Source organism: Erpetoichthys calabaricus, chromosome 14, assembly GCF_900747795.2.
Source record: "Erpetoichthys calabaricus chromosome 14, fErpCal1.3, whole genome shotgun sequence".
Taxonomy (NCBI): Eukaryota; Metazoa; Chordata; class Cladistia; order Polypteriformes; family Polypteridae; genus Erpetoichthys; species Erpetoichthys calabaricus.
In genome coordinates, this window is record NC_041407.2 from 86,589,930 (window position 1) to 86,606,190 (window position 16,261).

General features: G+C 40.4%; 1 protein-coding gene across 1 annotated transcript in view; it reads right to left on the minus strand.

The window, feature by feature from the left end:
• The window catches only part of asap3 (ArfGAP with SH3 domain, ankyrin repeat and PH domain 3), a 113,229-nt gene that overhangs the window by 33,408 nt on the left and 63,560 nt on the right, over positions 1 to 16,261 (minus strand). The window contains exons 13-17 of the mRNA XM_028818370.2: positions 13,015 to 13,063; positions 9,649 to 9,815; positions 5,839 to 5,972; positions 5,492 to 5,583; positions 1,578 to 1,758 (exon numbers count right to left, since the gene is read on the minus strand). Coding sequence (XP_028674203.1) covers positions 1,578 to 1,758; positions 5,492 to 5,583; positions 5,839 to 5,972; positions 9,649 to 9,815; positions 13,015 to 13,063 — 623 coding nt within the window. The remainder of the gene's footprint in view (positions 1 to 1,577; positions 1,759 to 5,491; positions 5,584 to 5,838; positions 5,973 to 9,648; positions 9,816 to 13,014; positions 13,064 to 16,261) is intronic.

Consider the following 16,261-nt stretch of genomic DNA (forward strand, 5'->3'; position numbering starts at 1 on the left):
TAAGTGTCATCTTAAGTGAAAAATTAAAGAAAACGTACTAAGTAATTGCAACACAAAAACTAACTTAATCAGTTTTAACACGAAAAGATGCCGATGAAAGAAGAGAAGCAGCGGGCCGCTGGGGTGGAGAAAAGAAGATCTGCTCAGGAAGTAGCAAGCGCATCAACCTCTGAGCAAACAAATGATAAATGTACAGAGAAAGAACTCAAGTCAAGTGTATTCACTGCACGTTATCGTGCAGTACGCCGTTACTTGTGTTATATAATATTATGTGACTAATGGGGAAGCATCCTCCAGTATAGCCTTCCACAATCCTGGTCCTTGCAGCAATGTTCATAATCACTGAGTGTTTCTCCCATGTAAATCCTTTAATTGTCTGCGCTTGAAAGCAAAAGTAAACTTCCAAGGCTATGTAAACCAAGTCATCATCTGTGTATTTCGGCATACATAAAAGAGGATCATTTCTTTTAAACTAGTGGATCTTCAGAGATTTGCAGAAAACAACAAGAGACACAATGCGGATGTTTCATGTATTCACTTGCAGCATTATTCCACTTGATCTGGCTTGTGAAGGCACTACTAGAAGCACTGATACATTTTGAGAAGTGCCAGGAGGATCCGTTGCTGCACATTCTGTTGCATGCACAGGCAAGTTGGTTAAATGGCAGATCCACCAGTCTATCCACTTTTTTTTTTTTTTAAGAACTGTTAGAATTAAAGTCAGGGAGGTGGGGACCCAAAACTGGCAGCAATTGAGATATGGCAGCTAGCTCACCTGTCCTAGAACAGGAAATGATCATTACCCCAAGTGTGAAGTTAAAAAAAAATCCAACTTCCTATTCAATCTGATATTTTTAGCTGAATAGTGCAGCTAATACATCTGAATAGTGTCTTGATACATCGTTGTTGGGACCAGAACTACAAAATTCTACTAGGCTTCACCATGCTGTGTTTCATTCTGCATCACCTCTGAAACAATTAATACAAATAAGTTGAAATAATTAGTACTTAGGGCGGCACGGTGGTGCAGTGGGTAGTTAGGAGACCCGGGTTCACTTCCCGGGCCCTCCCTGCGTGGAGTTTGCATGTTCTCCTCATGTCTGCATGGGTCTCCTCCGGGTACTCCGGTTTACTCCCACAGTCCAAAGACATGCAGGTTAGGTGCATTGGCGATCCTAAATTGTTCCTAGTGTGTGCTTGGTGTGTGTGGGTGTGTGTGCCCTGTGGAGGGTTGGTGCCCTGCCCGGGGTTTGTTTCCTGCCTTGCGCCCTGTGTTGGCTGAGATTGGCTCCAGCAGATCCCCGTGACCCTGTAGTTAGGATATAGTGGATTGGATAATGGATGGATGGAATTAGTACTTCAGTAATTTACACCCAAGACTACTACGGGATTTACTGAGTCATGTTCAGAGAAGAAGAAAGTGCTCATTTTCAAACATGACTGAACAGTCCAAGACAGCTTCAATTAGGCATCATCGACTTTGCCCAATTCAACTAAACATGGAGGAATTCATCCAACGAAACTATATTGAAACTAAACTGGACAATTAACTGCATATAGACAATATGTATACTTGCCTGCCCCTCTGGTATTGGAACGGGTGCTGCCAGGGTCGCCCCTTCTGCATAGATTTGCAGCAACATATTTATATCTTGACTTCTTACTGTGTTGTAAAGGCGATATATATCATCACTATTGTTTTTCCGGATATATCTTCGATCAACATACTTAGTGACAATATACTCCTTCCTGGCATTCCTGTTGGGAAACACACAGCAAAACAGTTTTGAAGTAGTTGGGCAGATTTGAAAAATGTTATGTTCTACAATACATACGTGACTAATGGGGAAGTATCTCCTAGTAAGATCAACCTTGGCAAGAGCAAGGGATTGGAAGGAACTGTTTTAAGTGAAGTATCATTCACGTGGACTGGGACAATAGGAACTACTCTTTAGTTACATCAGTGATATCAAATTGACTTCACCAGTGGCCATGTCACTTCAATTTAAACAGCATGCGAGACTGCATGAGGAATAAACATGAACGTATTTGAGACTGAAGGGGGGGTTCATTAATTTGACATAGTGGACTATACTCATGTTTTATTTTGGCTATTATCCTCTGTTACTGCTCTGAATTGTAACTTATACATTTGTAGTGTTATGTTAATTTCCCAAGAGAATGCTCAGCTACACAAGCATGTACTTTAAGTCAGTATTTGTCAACCTATTTGTCTATGTGACCCAGTTTTACACTACTTCACAATCCAGTGAGTTTACAGTGTGTTGTTATACTCTAATTACTTCAAAGAGTGGTTGGGGGGCAGTGCATAAGGTACCAGCGAAGCATCAAGGGTATCCTGCGACCCACCTTTACTGCAGGTGCTCACCCACTGGATAAGCTTTTTTTTTTTCTTTTTTTTTTTAATAGCTAGTGGTACAGAGTCCAGCCCCTCTCAAGGAGATTGGTTCCAGAGTCCAAGCTGTGCATCGAGGTGAGCCCGACTATATCTAGCCGGAACCTCTCAACTTCGCGCACTAGCTCAGGCTCCTTCCCCTTCAGAGAGGTGACATTCCACGTCCCAAGAGCCAGCTTCTGTAGCCGAGGATCAGACCGCCAAGGTCCCCGCCTTCGGCCACCACCCAACTCACACTGCACCCGACCTCCTTGGCCCCTCCCATAGGTGGTGAGCCCATGGGAAGGGGGACCCACGTTGCCTCTTCGGGTGCAGGCCCGGCCACCAGGCGCTCGCCATCGAGCCCCACCTCCAGGCCTGGCTCCAGAGTGGGGCCCCCGGTGACCCGCGTCTGGGCAAGGGAAAACGCCATCCAAAATTGTTTTCCATCATAGGAGGTTTGTTTAACCGCTCTTTGTCTCATCCCTCACCATCCGGCGTCTCAGGAAGGGGAAGCAGTGCAGTGTCAACACTGTATATGGTGGGGATGGTGCGCTGCTGACCTCGACTCGGGACGTTGTGGGTCGGTGGGGGGAGTACTTCGAAGACCTACTCAATCCCATTAACATGCCTTCCAATGAGGAAGCAGAGCCTGGGGACTCAGGGGTGGGCTCCCCCATCTCTGGGACTGAGGTCACCGAGGTGGTCAAAAAACTCCTTGGTGGCAGGGCCCCGGGGGTGGATGAGATACGCCCGGAGTTCCTCAAGGCTCTGGATGTTGTAGGACTGTCTTGGTTGACATGCCTCTGCAACATCGCATGGACATCAGGGACAGTGCCTCTGGATTGGCAGACCGGGGTGGTGGTCCCCCTCTTTAAGAAGGGAGATCGGAGGGTGTGTTCCAACTACAAAGGGATGACACTCCTCAGCCTCCCTGGAAAAGTCTATTCAGGGGTCCTGGAGAGGAGGGTCTGTCGGATAGTCGAGCCTCGGATTCAGGAGGAACAGTGTGGTTTTCGTCCTGGTCGCGGAACAGTGGACCAGCTCTATACCCTTAGCAGGGTCCTGGAGGGTGCATGGGAGGTTGCCCAACCAGTCTACATGTGTTTTGTGGACTTGGAAAAGGCATTCGACCGTGTCCCTCGGGGAATCCTGTGGGGGGTACTCCGGGAGTATGGGGTACCGGACCCCCTGATAAGGGCTGTTCGGTCCCTGTACGATCGTTGCCAGAGCCTGGTCCACATTGCCGGCAGTAAGTCGAACCCATTTTTACAGTGAGAGTTGGACTCCGCCAGGGCTGCCCTTTATCACCGATTCTGTTCATAACTTTTATGGACAGAATTTCTAGGCGCAGCCAGGGCGGTGAGGGGGTCCGGTTTGGTGGGCTCAGGATTGGGTCACTGCTTTTTGCAGATGATGTTGTCCTGTTTCCTTCATCAGGCCGTGATCTTCAGCTCTCTCTGGATCGGTTCGCAGCCGAGTGTGAAGCGGCTGGGATGAGAATCAGGATGAGAATCAGCACCTCCAAATCCGAGAGCATGGTCCTCAGCCGGAAAAGGGTGGAGTGCCCTCTCAGGGTTGGTAGCGAGATCCTGCCCCAAGTGGAGGAGTTCAAGTATCTCGGGGTCTTGTTCACGAGTGAGGGAAGAATGGAGTGTGAGATCGACAGGCGGATCGGTGCGGCATCCGCAGTAATGCATCGGTCTGTCGTGGTGAAAAAGCAGCTGAGCCGCAAGACGAAGCTCTCAATTTACCAGTCGATCTATGTTCCTACCCTCACCTATGGTCATGAGCTATGGGTAGTGACCGAAAGAACAAGATCGCGAATACAAGCGGCTGAAATGAGTTTCCTCTGCAGGGTGTCTGGGCTCTCCCTTAAAGATAGGGTGAGAAGCTCAGTCATCCGGGAGGGGCTCAGAGTAGAGCCGCTGCTCCTCCGCATCGAGAGGAGTCAGATGAGGTGGCTCGGGCATCTGATCAGGATGCCTCCTGGACGCCTCCCTGGTGAGGTGTTCCGGGCACGTCTAACCGTGAGGAGGCCCCGGGGAAGACCCAGGACACATTGGAGGGACTATGTCTCTCGACTGGCCTGGGAACGCCTTGGGATTCTCCCGGAAGAGCTAGAAGAAGTGGCCGGGGAGAGGGAAGTCTGGGCATCTCTGCTCAAGCTGCTGCCCCCGCGACCCGACCTCAGATAAGCGGGAGACAATGGATGGATGGATGAAATAGCTAGTGACCCATTCCGGGCTTACAGAAACCCACGGTTTGAGAACCACTGCTCTAGGTTACAGTGTGTACTAGAACAATCAGAAGCCCTCCTTCTTGCTTGCCTCATACATCAGAGACAAGTTTTTAGTTTTCTATGAGCCCTCAATAAGAGACAAAATAAGACACATGCAGTGCCTCCAGAGACAGGAAGCTAGATGCATAAGCCCTAGGTGATAAAGAGAGTAGGAGTTATCAGGGATAAGGAAATGGAGAAATGTGATTTAACTTTATAAGAGCCGAGGATGTGCGGCTCAAGGTGCTAGCTTCTTTAAACTTCATTACTGAGAGACACTTACACAGCAACAGCAAAACAAAGACTTCAACCACCTGGAAGATTGACCAACAAGCACTGCCAGGTTGTATGGTGTGGGTTGTCACATCTTCATTTGTTTTAGTATGTAAGATTACAGAGCCTTGATATTCTAAACATTATATTTATAAATTGAACTAATGGCGCTTCTCCAGCTTGCATGACTCTTTACTCTACAATCGAGGACAAAGAGCATAAGTTAGATCAGTAGGTGAGGAGGATACTCGGGCTGTGTAAGAATCGATACAGTAGCACTATCTAGAATGAAGTATAGGCTACATACCCAAGTGCTGTCAAAAATCAGAAAGAAAAAGATTTAGTCATATAGGTGAGTTTGCATCAAAAAGAATCTTTGTATTATAGATAAGGGGTTTATATTTTAAGGAGAGATGCTCCCAAAAGCCTTTCCACAGTAAAACAAAGACCAATAAGCTCTGTGGATGTTCATCAAAAATGCCCCAAAAACACACAGCAATGTGTATATGCACTGACCCACAGGGGACTTGACACATACTCACATGTCACTCTTTGGAATAGGCTTTGTAAAGTCATTTGGCAGAGTGGCCTCCATAATGTCGTTAAATCTTGCATTCCCAATACTAAAAGCAAGCTGAAAAAGAATCTGAGATTAGCCCAATATCTTAATTCTTAGAATGCATGAAGTCAGTTATACTGGCAAATCTTCCAGACTGCGTCTCTTTGTATAACTCTGAGATACACTGATGCAAATGACCACAAATAACACAACATCATTTATCTTGAATGAAGAATTAACAGATTTGTCAAATAAAAAAAAATCACACATTAGCCAAGGTCTGGACAATAAAGGAATGATAAAATGAGAGTACAAAATGATTTGACCTACAAGCAATTCAGAAGTGCTAAGGACATCAAGTGTAAGAGACTGTATCCTGGAGTAGTGAACGCCAAGCTCTCGGTGAATGCCTGAACATTCTATACACGTCAGAATGCCAAGGTTGGTAGAAAGCCAAGTTGGATCTAAAAAAAAACAAAAGACAAAGACACAAAGCGTACTTAGGTTTTTAGTGCACTTGTCAGATTGAAACTATGAAGTCAATCTTGCCTGCATTCTTCCTCGGCTGTCTTGAGCTTGTGATATTGGGCGGATTTTGTAAACTCCAAGATGTCACTATTTTTGAAGCTATGAAACTTTGGATCTTTTTACATCACAAGCAGCAAGAAGCATCAAAATTTTCATGTGGCTTCATCCACCCATTACTAGATTTAACTAGACTCCAAGATTATGTTCAGTGACTTGGATATTTTCTTGTTTTCATCCCCTGACTTGTAATTTTCAATCTCCTTTTCACGGAGTTGCTCTGGGTGTTCTTTTGTCTTCATTGTGTAGTTTAGGCCACCATGCTGACTCAGCATAAGCTGGACCTTCCACATGCAGGAGCATTTATTCTACAATCAACTGAAACCATCCATCCATCCATCCATCCATTTTCTAACCCGCTGAATCCGAACACCCAGACAGATAATCTCCACTGAACTAATTCTGTGACATGCAAAGCAATGGGCTGTCCCAGTGATGATTTAGATGTGTCATATTAAAGTGAGAGAATACTGTAGGACAATATGGGCATTGCCCATTCTGCTAGGATTTAGTGCCACCCTACTCCTGTTAAGAAAACAAATTCAACAGGGATACAGGCTTCCAGCTATGCCTTCCCCCACCTGAATTCCAGGCTAAGTGACTCGCTAACTCCAGCCTGTTCCATGATATTCCTGGACTTCATCTGATAACAAAGGTAACATCTCTCCAGAGGCCCCTCTGCAGACTTCTTGAGCCAGAAGGCACAAAATGGACTCAAGCAAGAACAAAGAGTTATAATAAAAGGAATGACAACTCTGATGAACAGAAAAGCTTGCCTATGAAGACACACTCATTTTGTAACTGAAGTGACTTTAATCCAATCAGGAAGTGTCATACATTCCCTTAAAACTAGTTATACTCATCCTATCTGAGGAATGTGGGGAATATTCTCTGTCTAACTCAGGTGGCTTTCCCAAGGGAATGCAGAGGAAACACTCAGGGATTTCCTAGGGCCCTCAGCCCGGGTCACTCCTGAGCACACTCTCCAAAACTGATGGAAAATCTCTGAAACAACTAGCACTTTTAGAAACTAAAAGAAGATGAGCTGCTCTCTCTCTTCAGGCAGCTGAAATTGATGATTTTCATATCTTTATGGACCAAAAAGCTGCAGTCCAGTTAGCCAAGCCAAAGCTGTGGGCCAGTGGGCTGAAAAGGTTAAGAAGCAGGCATCAACTTCAAGAAGGGAACTTCAACATCTAAACTCTTGTGCCAGAAAGAGTTGCAGACAAAACATAAATGGGCTTAGCTGAAAGGAGCACTGCACACCACAAATAAGGGATCATGCAGCAATAAGGGAGTGCACTCCAAGTCAAGAATCCTTCACTTTAACCCAGAGCAGCAACAAAGCAACGCCTCCTCACAACCAGAGATCATCATTAAAGGCTTGGTATCATAAAACTATTCATCTGTGCCAAGATAAATTAGAACTCTAAAAAGCAAGTAGACTGCCAGCCTCACTATGTTATATGTTTGTATGTCTAGTCTGTCCACGTCCTGTTTTGTATGTCAACATATAAATGCAGTTATTATATCTCTATAATCCTTGTGTTTAACAATAAATTGTATTATTCTGTTTCCTAAAACGAGCCTGCCTCAGTTACTTTGATATAAGTCTAAACGTTGGAGACCCCCTCCTACAACAGAGAAAAGTAAGGTAAAGAAAGTAGAAGCCTTGTCAAATTATTGGAGGAATTGCAGGTATCGGCAAAGGCAAAACTGGTAATTAATTGAATTGTAAAATTCATCTGTCAATTTTCAACATTTATTGGCATCCCCCAGGTGGGTGTCACATTCAGAGGTGGGTAGAGTAGCCAAAAATTGTACTCAAGTAAGAGTAGCGTTACTTCAAAATAATATGGCTCAAGTAGAAGTAAAAAGTAGTCATCCAAAAAATGACTCAAGTAAGAGTACAAAAGTATTTGGTGAAAAGACTACTCAAGTACTGAGTAACTGATCATAATAAATTAGTTATTTTGTACTAATTCTAAAACTAATTCTGCTATTTCCAAATAATAAAATACAAAATGAATAAAAATGAATAACATCTTTACAAAATAAAGATGCACAAATAACACAAATTTCCAAATCTCAGTTTTTCACAACAAAACTTTTGAAGCCAATACCTACAGTAGGTAACATGTATGTTTGAACAGTGCAAACTACTTACAGTAACACAAGATATACTGTACACTGCCCTCCAAACAGCACAGCTGATAGAAAATAACATTAGAACAAGGCAGCTTGTGCACGTACAAGAAGTGTCACTTTATCATGACTGTCTGTGTCTGTGCATGTTTGGTTAAAACATGCTTGATCTTCACTCAGTGAAGTGATGGTAAAGCTTCAGCAGGAGTTGGCTCTCAACGTTCTTGCAGTGAAGCTGTGACCATTTAGCAGTGAACAGGAGCTCTGCATGACTAAAAAGTCTCTCGCAGGCTGCAAATGCAGGCAGAGTGTGTGGTTATGTGACTGCATGGCCACGTCTGATTGGTGAAATGGAGTCATGTGATTATTCTTGCTACGTCTGATTGGTGAAACAGTCATGTGGTTATTGTTGCTACGTCTGATTGGTGAAACAGAGTCATGTGATTATTGTTGCTACGTCTGATTGGTGAAACAGTCATGCAGCAGATTCACTGGCAGCTTCTCTCTGGCAAAAATATAGAGTATCTAATGTGTAAATGGAAAAAAAAGCAACGATTCGAGTGTTGCCCAATGTAGCGGAGTAAGAGTAGCGTTTTTTCTTCACAAGTACTCAAGTAAAAGTAAATAGTATGGTGCAATAAAACTACTCTTAGAAGTACAATTTTTTAAAAAAGTTACTCAAATAAATGTAACGGAGTAAATGTAACGCGTTGCTACCCACCTCTGGTCACATTGATCATTATTCCTTAATTCAGTACTTATACCACAGATTATTTTGTGTTTTATATACTGTACTGTAAATATTTGATTTAGACTACTTACAGAGATCTGTTTTCATATTGAAGTTGAGTATTTTTTTGTTGATCGAAAAGCTAAATTAAATCCAATGTGATTCAATACTGTATACCAAAATGTTTAAATTTCCAAGGGAGTGAATACTTTTTATAGACATTAGATAGATAGATAGATAGATAGATAGATAGATAGATAGATAGATAGATAGATAGATAGATAGATAGATAGATAGATAGATAGATAGATAGATAGATAGATAGATAGTATTAGAACAGAAGTATCAGATTCAAGAACCTACCACAGATGGAAAGACAGTCTATCGCATGTCCCAGTAACATGGCCACATGGCTGATTAATCTAATATATGACTTTAGACATGGGCACAAAGCAGGCTTGCCAGCTCACCACAATGCTGAAATTCAAACATAGGCCACTGGATTTTAGAGGCAGCAGTGCTGCCCTAATAAAGCAACTAAATTAAGTAATCATTGGAATACGGAGATGTTATCAAAATCTTTCCTTATTTAACTTTTCTGCTATAATCACATCTTACACATCACATGTTAAATACAGTACAAAATGGTTTGTGAGAAAATGCAATAAAGTCATATTTACCTGGAGCTGAACAGTCACAACACACTTCATTGCCTGGCATCTGCCGGACCTCCACAATGACTGAGCGAGTAAGCTCCTTTATGCTCTGGTCTTGGTCCTGGCCTTGGTCCCCCTTGAAAGCGGCATTGAGGGCTTCTTCTTTGCTGTTCTGCAACACTGACATCCAGCTGTCAAGAAGGTAAAGCTTCATTTAAATTACGATTTGTAGCTCCTGTACTGCTGCAGAGGAATGGCAGCAATCCAACATGATTGAATAAGAAAAGTTTATATGCTGCACACAGAAGTCTACCTAGTCAGACATATTGAAGCAAAACACAATTAGCCCTGCTTTCTTTTCTTTAAGTGTTTTGCACACTATGATAAGATGTCCCAATTCCTAATTAGAGACTGACAACTGAAATAACTTGAATTACAAAATTGGGACATACAGTATTCACCCTGTCCCCTATGTAAAAAATGGTGTGTGCATTAAAATGTCACATACAGTATTCAATCTGTAAAATTACCATAATACTTAGAATATCTGCTTTGATTTATGAAATCTAAACTCACTCCTGAAAAATGAGGTGCAATACGGAGCCCAACTGTGAACAGGGTATCACCATGTTATCAGGCACTGTCACCTACATGCCTGTGCTTGCTTATATTGGGATAGTTTTATGGTGGCCACATCTATGAAATATGACAAGGATCTGGAATATCCACAGAAAACACAGAAAATGTCTACAGTATGTCTAACATCTACCTCTTATCTCCACCTTTCTTTCTAATCGTTTCCTTGTGTATTTTCAGTTTCATCATATTTATTTGTTCATTTACTCATTGTCTAAATACACTTATTCTGATAGACCGTTACATATCCTGAACAGGACCCCCATTTATCACAGGGTTCATTCATCTGGGAACAATTAAGAGTTACCAATCAACGTAACCTATATGTTTATGTCCTTGCTTGGGTGCTATTCTATTTATTTTGGCTGCACCTACTTAATATATATGGAGGAAGTTCTGCTGCAAGTTTACACTAAGGTACATAATTTCAGGCACATTTTCATATCTGAGCCCCACAAGACCCAGATTAGCTCAATGTATATAAAAGCTAAATAATTCTAGGATTGCACTCAGTGTGTTTACATGTACACACATCATTTTGTGAATAACCCAGTTAAGGCAGAAACCTAGTATCTTAATAATCCATCTTTATACGTGCAAGTAATCTCCTGAAGTCCTCCTTTGGCAAAACACTTTGCTGTCATTAAAATAGAGTTAAATGTCATCATTGGCCACAGTTAATTAAAAAATAAGCATAATGTCTGTGATCATTTTCATATGTTATATAAACATGTTTATTTCAAATTGACTTTCTTTATAGGTTTTGTTACTGGATTGCACACTCCAGCACACTCATTTCTGATTGGCTGTGAGATTGAGCCCCACGAAGGACCATCATATAGGAACCTGTGCTTCTTGCTTTTACACTCAGTCCTGCTAGAATAATAATAATGCAGGAATTTTTACTTCAATGAGATTAAGTATTGTGTTAGGTTACTTATTATTTTAAAATGCAATTGGATTACGTGAAGCATGTTACATTTAACATGTTACCCTAATGCTGTCAAGATCGTGCTGCTGAATTAAGCACTGTATGCTCAGCTCATCAACATAAATTTATCGATTTTTAAATGATTGAGAAAAAATTATTTCAGCCAGGAGAAGGAATAATGTGATTGTCTGACCAATTGCCTCTGATAATGTCTTTTGTAAACGCTCCTATCCATACCTGCTGAAAGCGTGTGTGAAGCAAACACATGTGCATGCTGACAGAGTGCAACAGAAATGCACAGGCTACAAAATTCTTAACAGTAACTTGGCACTTATTTGCAGAGAAATCTACTGCTATTGATCAGGTTCCTACCCTGATTTCTGTAACCAGAATAAGGGTTTACATTACATTTTAAAAATCAGGTTTCTGTGAATAATCGGGTTATTGAAATGCAAATGTCCCAATAGTCAGCCATTAAACTGGAAACAAGCTGTCAAAAAAGGAGGAAAAAAAGAGTTGTCTCTACTCATGAACACCCGGGATAAGAGCTCACATAACAGACCATCCAGTGCCTTATCAAGAAATGTTTAACACACGAACATCATCTCAGAAGCAGAAAATATAAACTCTCCTGTTAAGATTTAACTATTATGAAAGAACAAAAGTTGTACGCATTGCCAATGAAAATAAATATGGGTGTATATTGGAAAAAATCCAATCTGCTGAGCAGATCTATCCCAGGACAATTGTTAGCTGTCTCATTACACATCTTGATGAGGCATCCTGTCTCCACCCAAGCAAAAATGCATACACAGCTCACTAACTAGTGACCTTCTGGAATCATCTGATTTAGTAATAAATACTGTGATTTAGTACCACATTCTTACATGCTGAACAAACATCACAACTGCTTGTTTTCTAGTTTCTTCAGTGTCAGTCCAATAGATCAGAAAAAGAGATAAAAAGGTCATCATTGCATAGATGGATGTATTTTGAAAAAAATACAATTCACTTAGCCAAGTAGTCATATAGATTAAAGTATTTAGTTATAAAGACTATTAAAAATTGACCTGCTCTTTTTATACCTCCAATAAAAAGCCAACTTCCACTTTTTAATTAGGCAGCACAGTCTACTTTTCTAATCTGTAAACCTGAGTTTTCCATTACAAGTTATAAGAACTTTGAAAAGAATGGGCTAACCCTATCTGAGACACCAGTTTATCACTGGACATGTCATACCACCATACGCAGACTCATATTGGGAAAATTACGATAATAAATATAATAATAAAATGCCCCATGTAGACACACCGAGAATTGTAAATTCCACAAAAAATGGTTTAGAAATCTGAAACTGTGAGAACAAAACACCAACTACAGTGCCGCCATGTTACTCAATTTAGAGAAGGAAGGATGAAAAAGGTGGAGTGTACTATTGTAATGTCTCAATGTTTATTTATTTAACAAAATAAGGGTCATCTGCTTTGGAGATTAGGAATACTATATACTGTATAGTGTACATGGAGTATTATAGTGCTATACTAGCCTCTTATAGTCAGGTACCTCCAACAGGCTGGCATCACTCAGTCCTGACAGAACTGCACTACATTTAATGTACTCAGTGCCGTTTGAATGGCTACCACAGAAGGGTACTGCAGACAATGTGGCATTAAACTCTGGCTCCAAATGTTTGCAAACTTTAATAAAATGACTTTCATAGATTTGAATATTTACAACTCTCATAGACAAAACTAAATATTTAGTAAGGTTACCAGAAGTTCTTTTGTAAAGATTAAATCTGAAAATAGGGAATTTCTGCTTACACCAGGCACTCTTGTTCGTCCTCTGCCTGGAAATGATAAGTTCTGTTATCTGCAAAACAAACAGAAAAAGTTAAAATGACATTGAAAGTAAGATTCCATGTACAGGAAAACTAAACACATTAGGATGGAATTTATAAAGCTACTTTTTAAGGAACAGACCGATCTCACAAACATTTGCAGTAAGCCAACAGAAAAGGGCACACAACAAGAAGCTAAAACACTATTTCCCTGTTTAGCTAAAAAGCTGAAATTTGGCAAGATGGTACATCTAGGGCAGTAGGTCTCCACTAAGAAATGATATTTCAAGAGATCAATATTTAAGCTTAAAAAAAAACACACAATGGACAAACTAAATACCACTAAAAATATCAAAATTTCACTGGAGTTGGATGACATTGCACAAAAAAGAAAATTAGCCAACACAAGTTTTTAAATCTGTTAATATTTGTTGTAAATCACACTCTATCGAGTGGGACATTCTAACGCATCACGTCCCTGTTTTGCCACAGCACTGACTTGCCGTCTACAAAAGCTAAGTGAAAGGAACAAAGTTTGCCGAAGCTTGAAGAAGACTTGTTTAGCAAGTACTTTCCAAGTGGTGTGGCTGCAAGCATAGTCAATTTTGTACAACTAATCCAGTAAGAAAGGTGTTTAGTATGGATTGTGTCAAACTGACCAAAGATCTTATATGCAACCTTGTGCAAATGCCAAAGTGGGAGCTACAATTTATTCCTATTAGCCAGTGTGCTGGTCTAGATGACTTCATCAGTGTTCACAAAGTTTACAAAAGAGCACAGATAAAAGTGTCATGTCATTAAAGGTAACAACTGCTACTATTTATTTTTAAACCACAATGGGATACGAATTTCATTGTCTCACTGGATTGCAGTGTTTATCTTAGAGCAGTGTGTCTCAACCTTTATAGCCTCGGGACCCAGTTTTGCCTGTTTAAGTTCCTTTGACGAAACCACAGACACCATTTAAAGAAAGAATCAAGTGCGATTAGAAACTGGGAAAACTATTGTGCAGCATTGTCGATCGCTTTGGTGGACGGGGATGGGGGCAAGTAACATGTGACAATGAATATGAGATTAACTGATTACACTGCATTCTTTTTATCAGGCCTTGTATTTTTAAAAAAAGCCAGCACTGCTTCTTATCTGTATATCATGATTAAGCTCACAATACCAAAGAATGATCAGCGTTAAGAAAGAAAGAAAGAAAGAAAAAAAATGCAAATTAAGCAATGGAGCGAAGCCATGATTGAACAGAATAAAGCCTAACTTTATTTTCTATAGCTAATGGAGATGCTGTTTTTCAGAATGTGATAAGAAGAAATAAGCTCTTATGAATGAGTAAAAGTAATTAGTAACTTTTGGTTTTGTTTTTGCAGGTAGACATTTATTCAAATCAACTGTAAACAGAGCCAGTACTCATTTTAAGTTTTGATACTAATGGAGAATCAGATTTTTAGAAGTTTTTAGCTTTGAATGAATCAACTTTAAATCATCTTTGTAACATTACTGAAAACTGCTTTAACACAGAGTTCTGCTGCAGTTTCTTTCATACCAGCACCACCAAGGACTGTAATGTAGCAGGTTCAATAGTAAGCAGCACAAATGAACTAATAAAATTAGTCCCTGGTAAAAAAAAACAACAAAATGCTGTATACAGAAAAATAGTAAGTCAGTTGCATAGTACTTCTAATACATACGATTAACCAATGGCCCATTGACTTAAAATCTATATACAAACACAGACACACACATATATATATATATATATATATATATATATATACATATATATATATATATATATATATATACATATATATATATATATATATATATATATATATATATATATATATGTATTTATATATATATATATATATATATATATATATATATATACAGTAATCCCTCCTCCATCGCGGGGGTTGCGTTCCAGAGCCACCCGCGAAATAGGAAAATCCGCGAAGTAGAAACCATATGTTTATATGGTTATTTTTAGAATGTCATGCTTGGGTCACAGATTTGCGCAGAAACACAGGAGGTTGTAGAGAGACAGGAACGTTATTCAAACACTGCAAACAAACATTTGTCTCTTTTTCAAAAGTTTAAACTGTGAGAACAAAGCAAGCAGTCAAAAAAAAAATCAATAGGGCTTTTTGGCTTTTAAGTATGCGAAGCACCGCCGGTACAAAGCTGTTGAAGGCGGCAACTCACACCCCATCCGTCAGGAGCAGGAAGAGACAGAGAGAGAGCCACAGAAAAACAAAGTCAAAAATCAATACGTGCTCTTTGAGCTTTTAAGTATGCGAAGCTCCGTGCAGCATGTCCTTCAGGAAGCAGCTGCACACAGCCCCCCTGCTCACACCCCCCTACGTCAGCGCAAGAGAGAGAGAGAGAAAGTAAGTTGGGTAGCTTCTCAGCCATCTGCCAATAGCGTCCCTTGTATGAAATCAACTGGGCAAACCAACTGAGGAAGCATGTACCAGAAATTAAAAGACCCATTGTCCGCAGAAACCCGCGAAGCAGCGAAAAATCCGCGATATATATTTAAATATGCTTACATATAAAATCCGCGATGGAGTGAAGCCGCGAAAGGCGAAGCGCGATATAGCGAGGGATCACTGTATATATATATATATATATATATATATATATATATATATATATATATATATATATATATATATATATATATATATATATACGAACCACACGCCGTGGCGCAACATTAGGGGCATCGCCTCTGGCGCTGACGTCCGATGTTCGATTCCCGAGAGGGAGTGCAGTGGAGTGTGTACGCCTGATGAGCCCAGAATGAGGGCGAAACACGTGTCGCATACTCTTTGCATTTATTTGACAGTAAACTATTTCAACCATATATATATATATATATATATATATATATATATATATATATATATATATATATATATATATATATATACTGTAAATGATAGCAGGGGTACTCAGTGCTGCCTGGGGTAGAATAAAGTGCAGGTGCAGTCAATCCTGAATCTCTGGAATTTTATTTTGCTCTGATGTTTTTTTTCCTTTTGGGGAATTCTGTTTAGCAGCTACAAGTAATCATGGAACTGCCCCTGGAGGCATTTTTCTGACTTGGTAAAGGTATGCAAAGTAATGTTCCCTGAAGGGAAAAAAACATCTGAAATACCATTCTGTTTGCTATGGGGAGCAGCACACTAAGTATTTGGTTACTGAAAACAATAGAA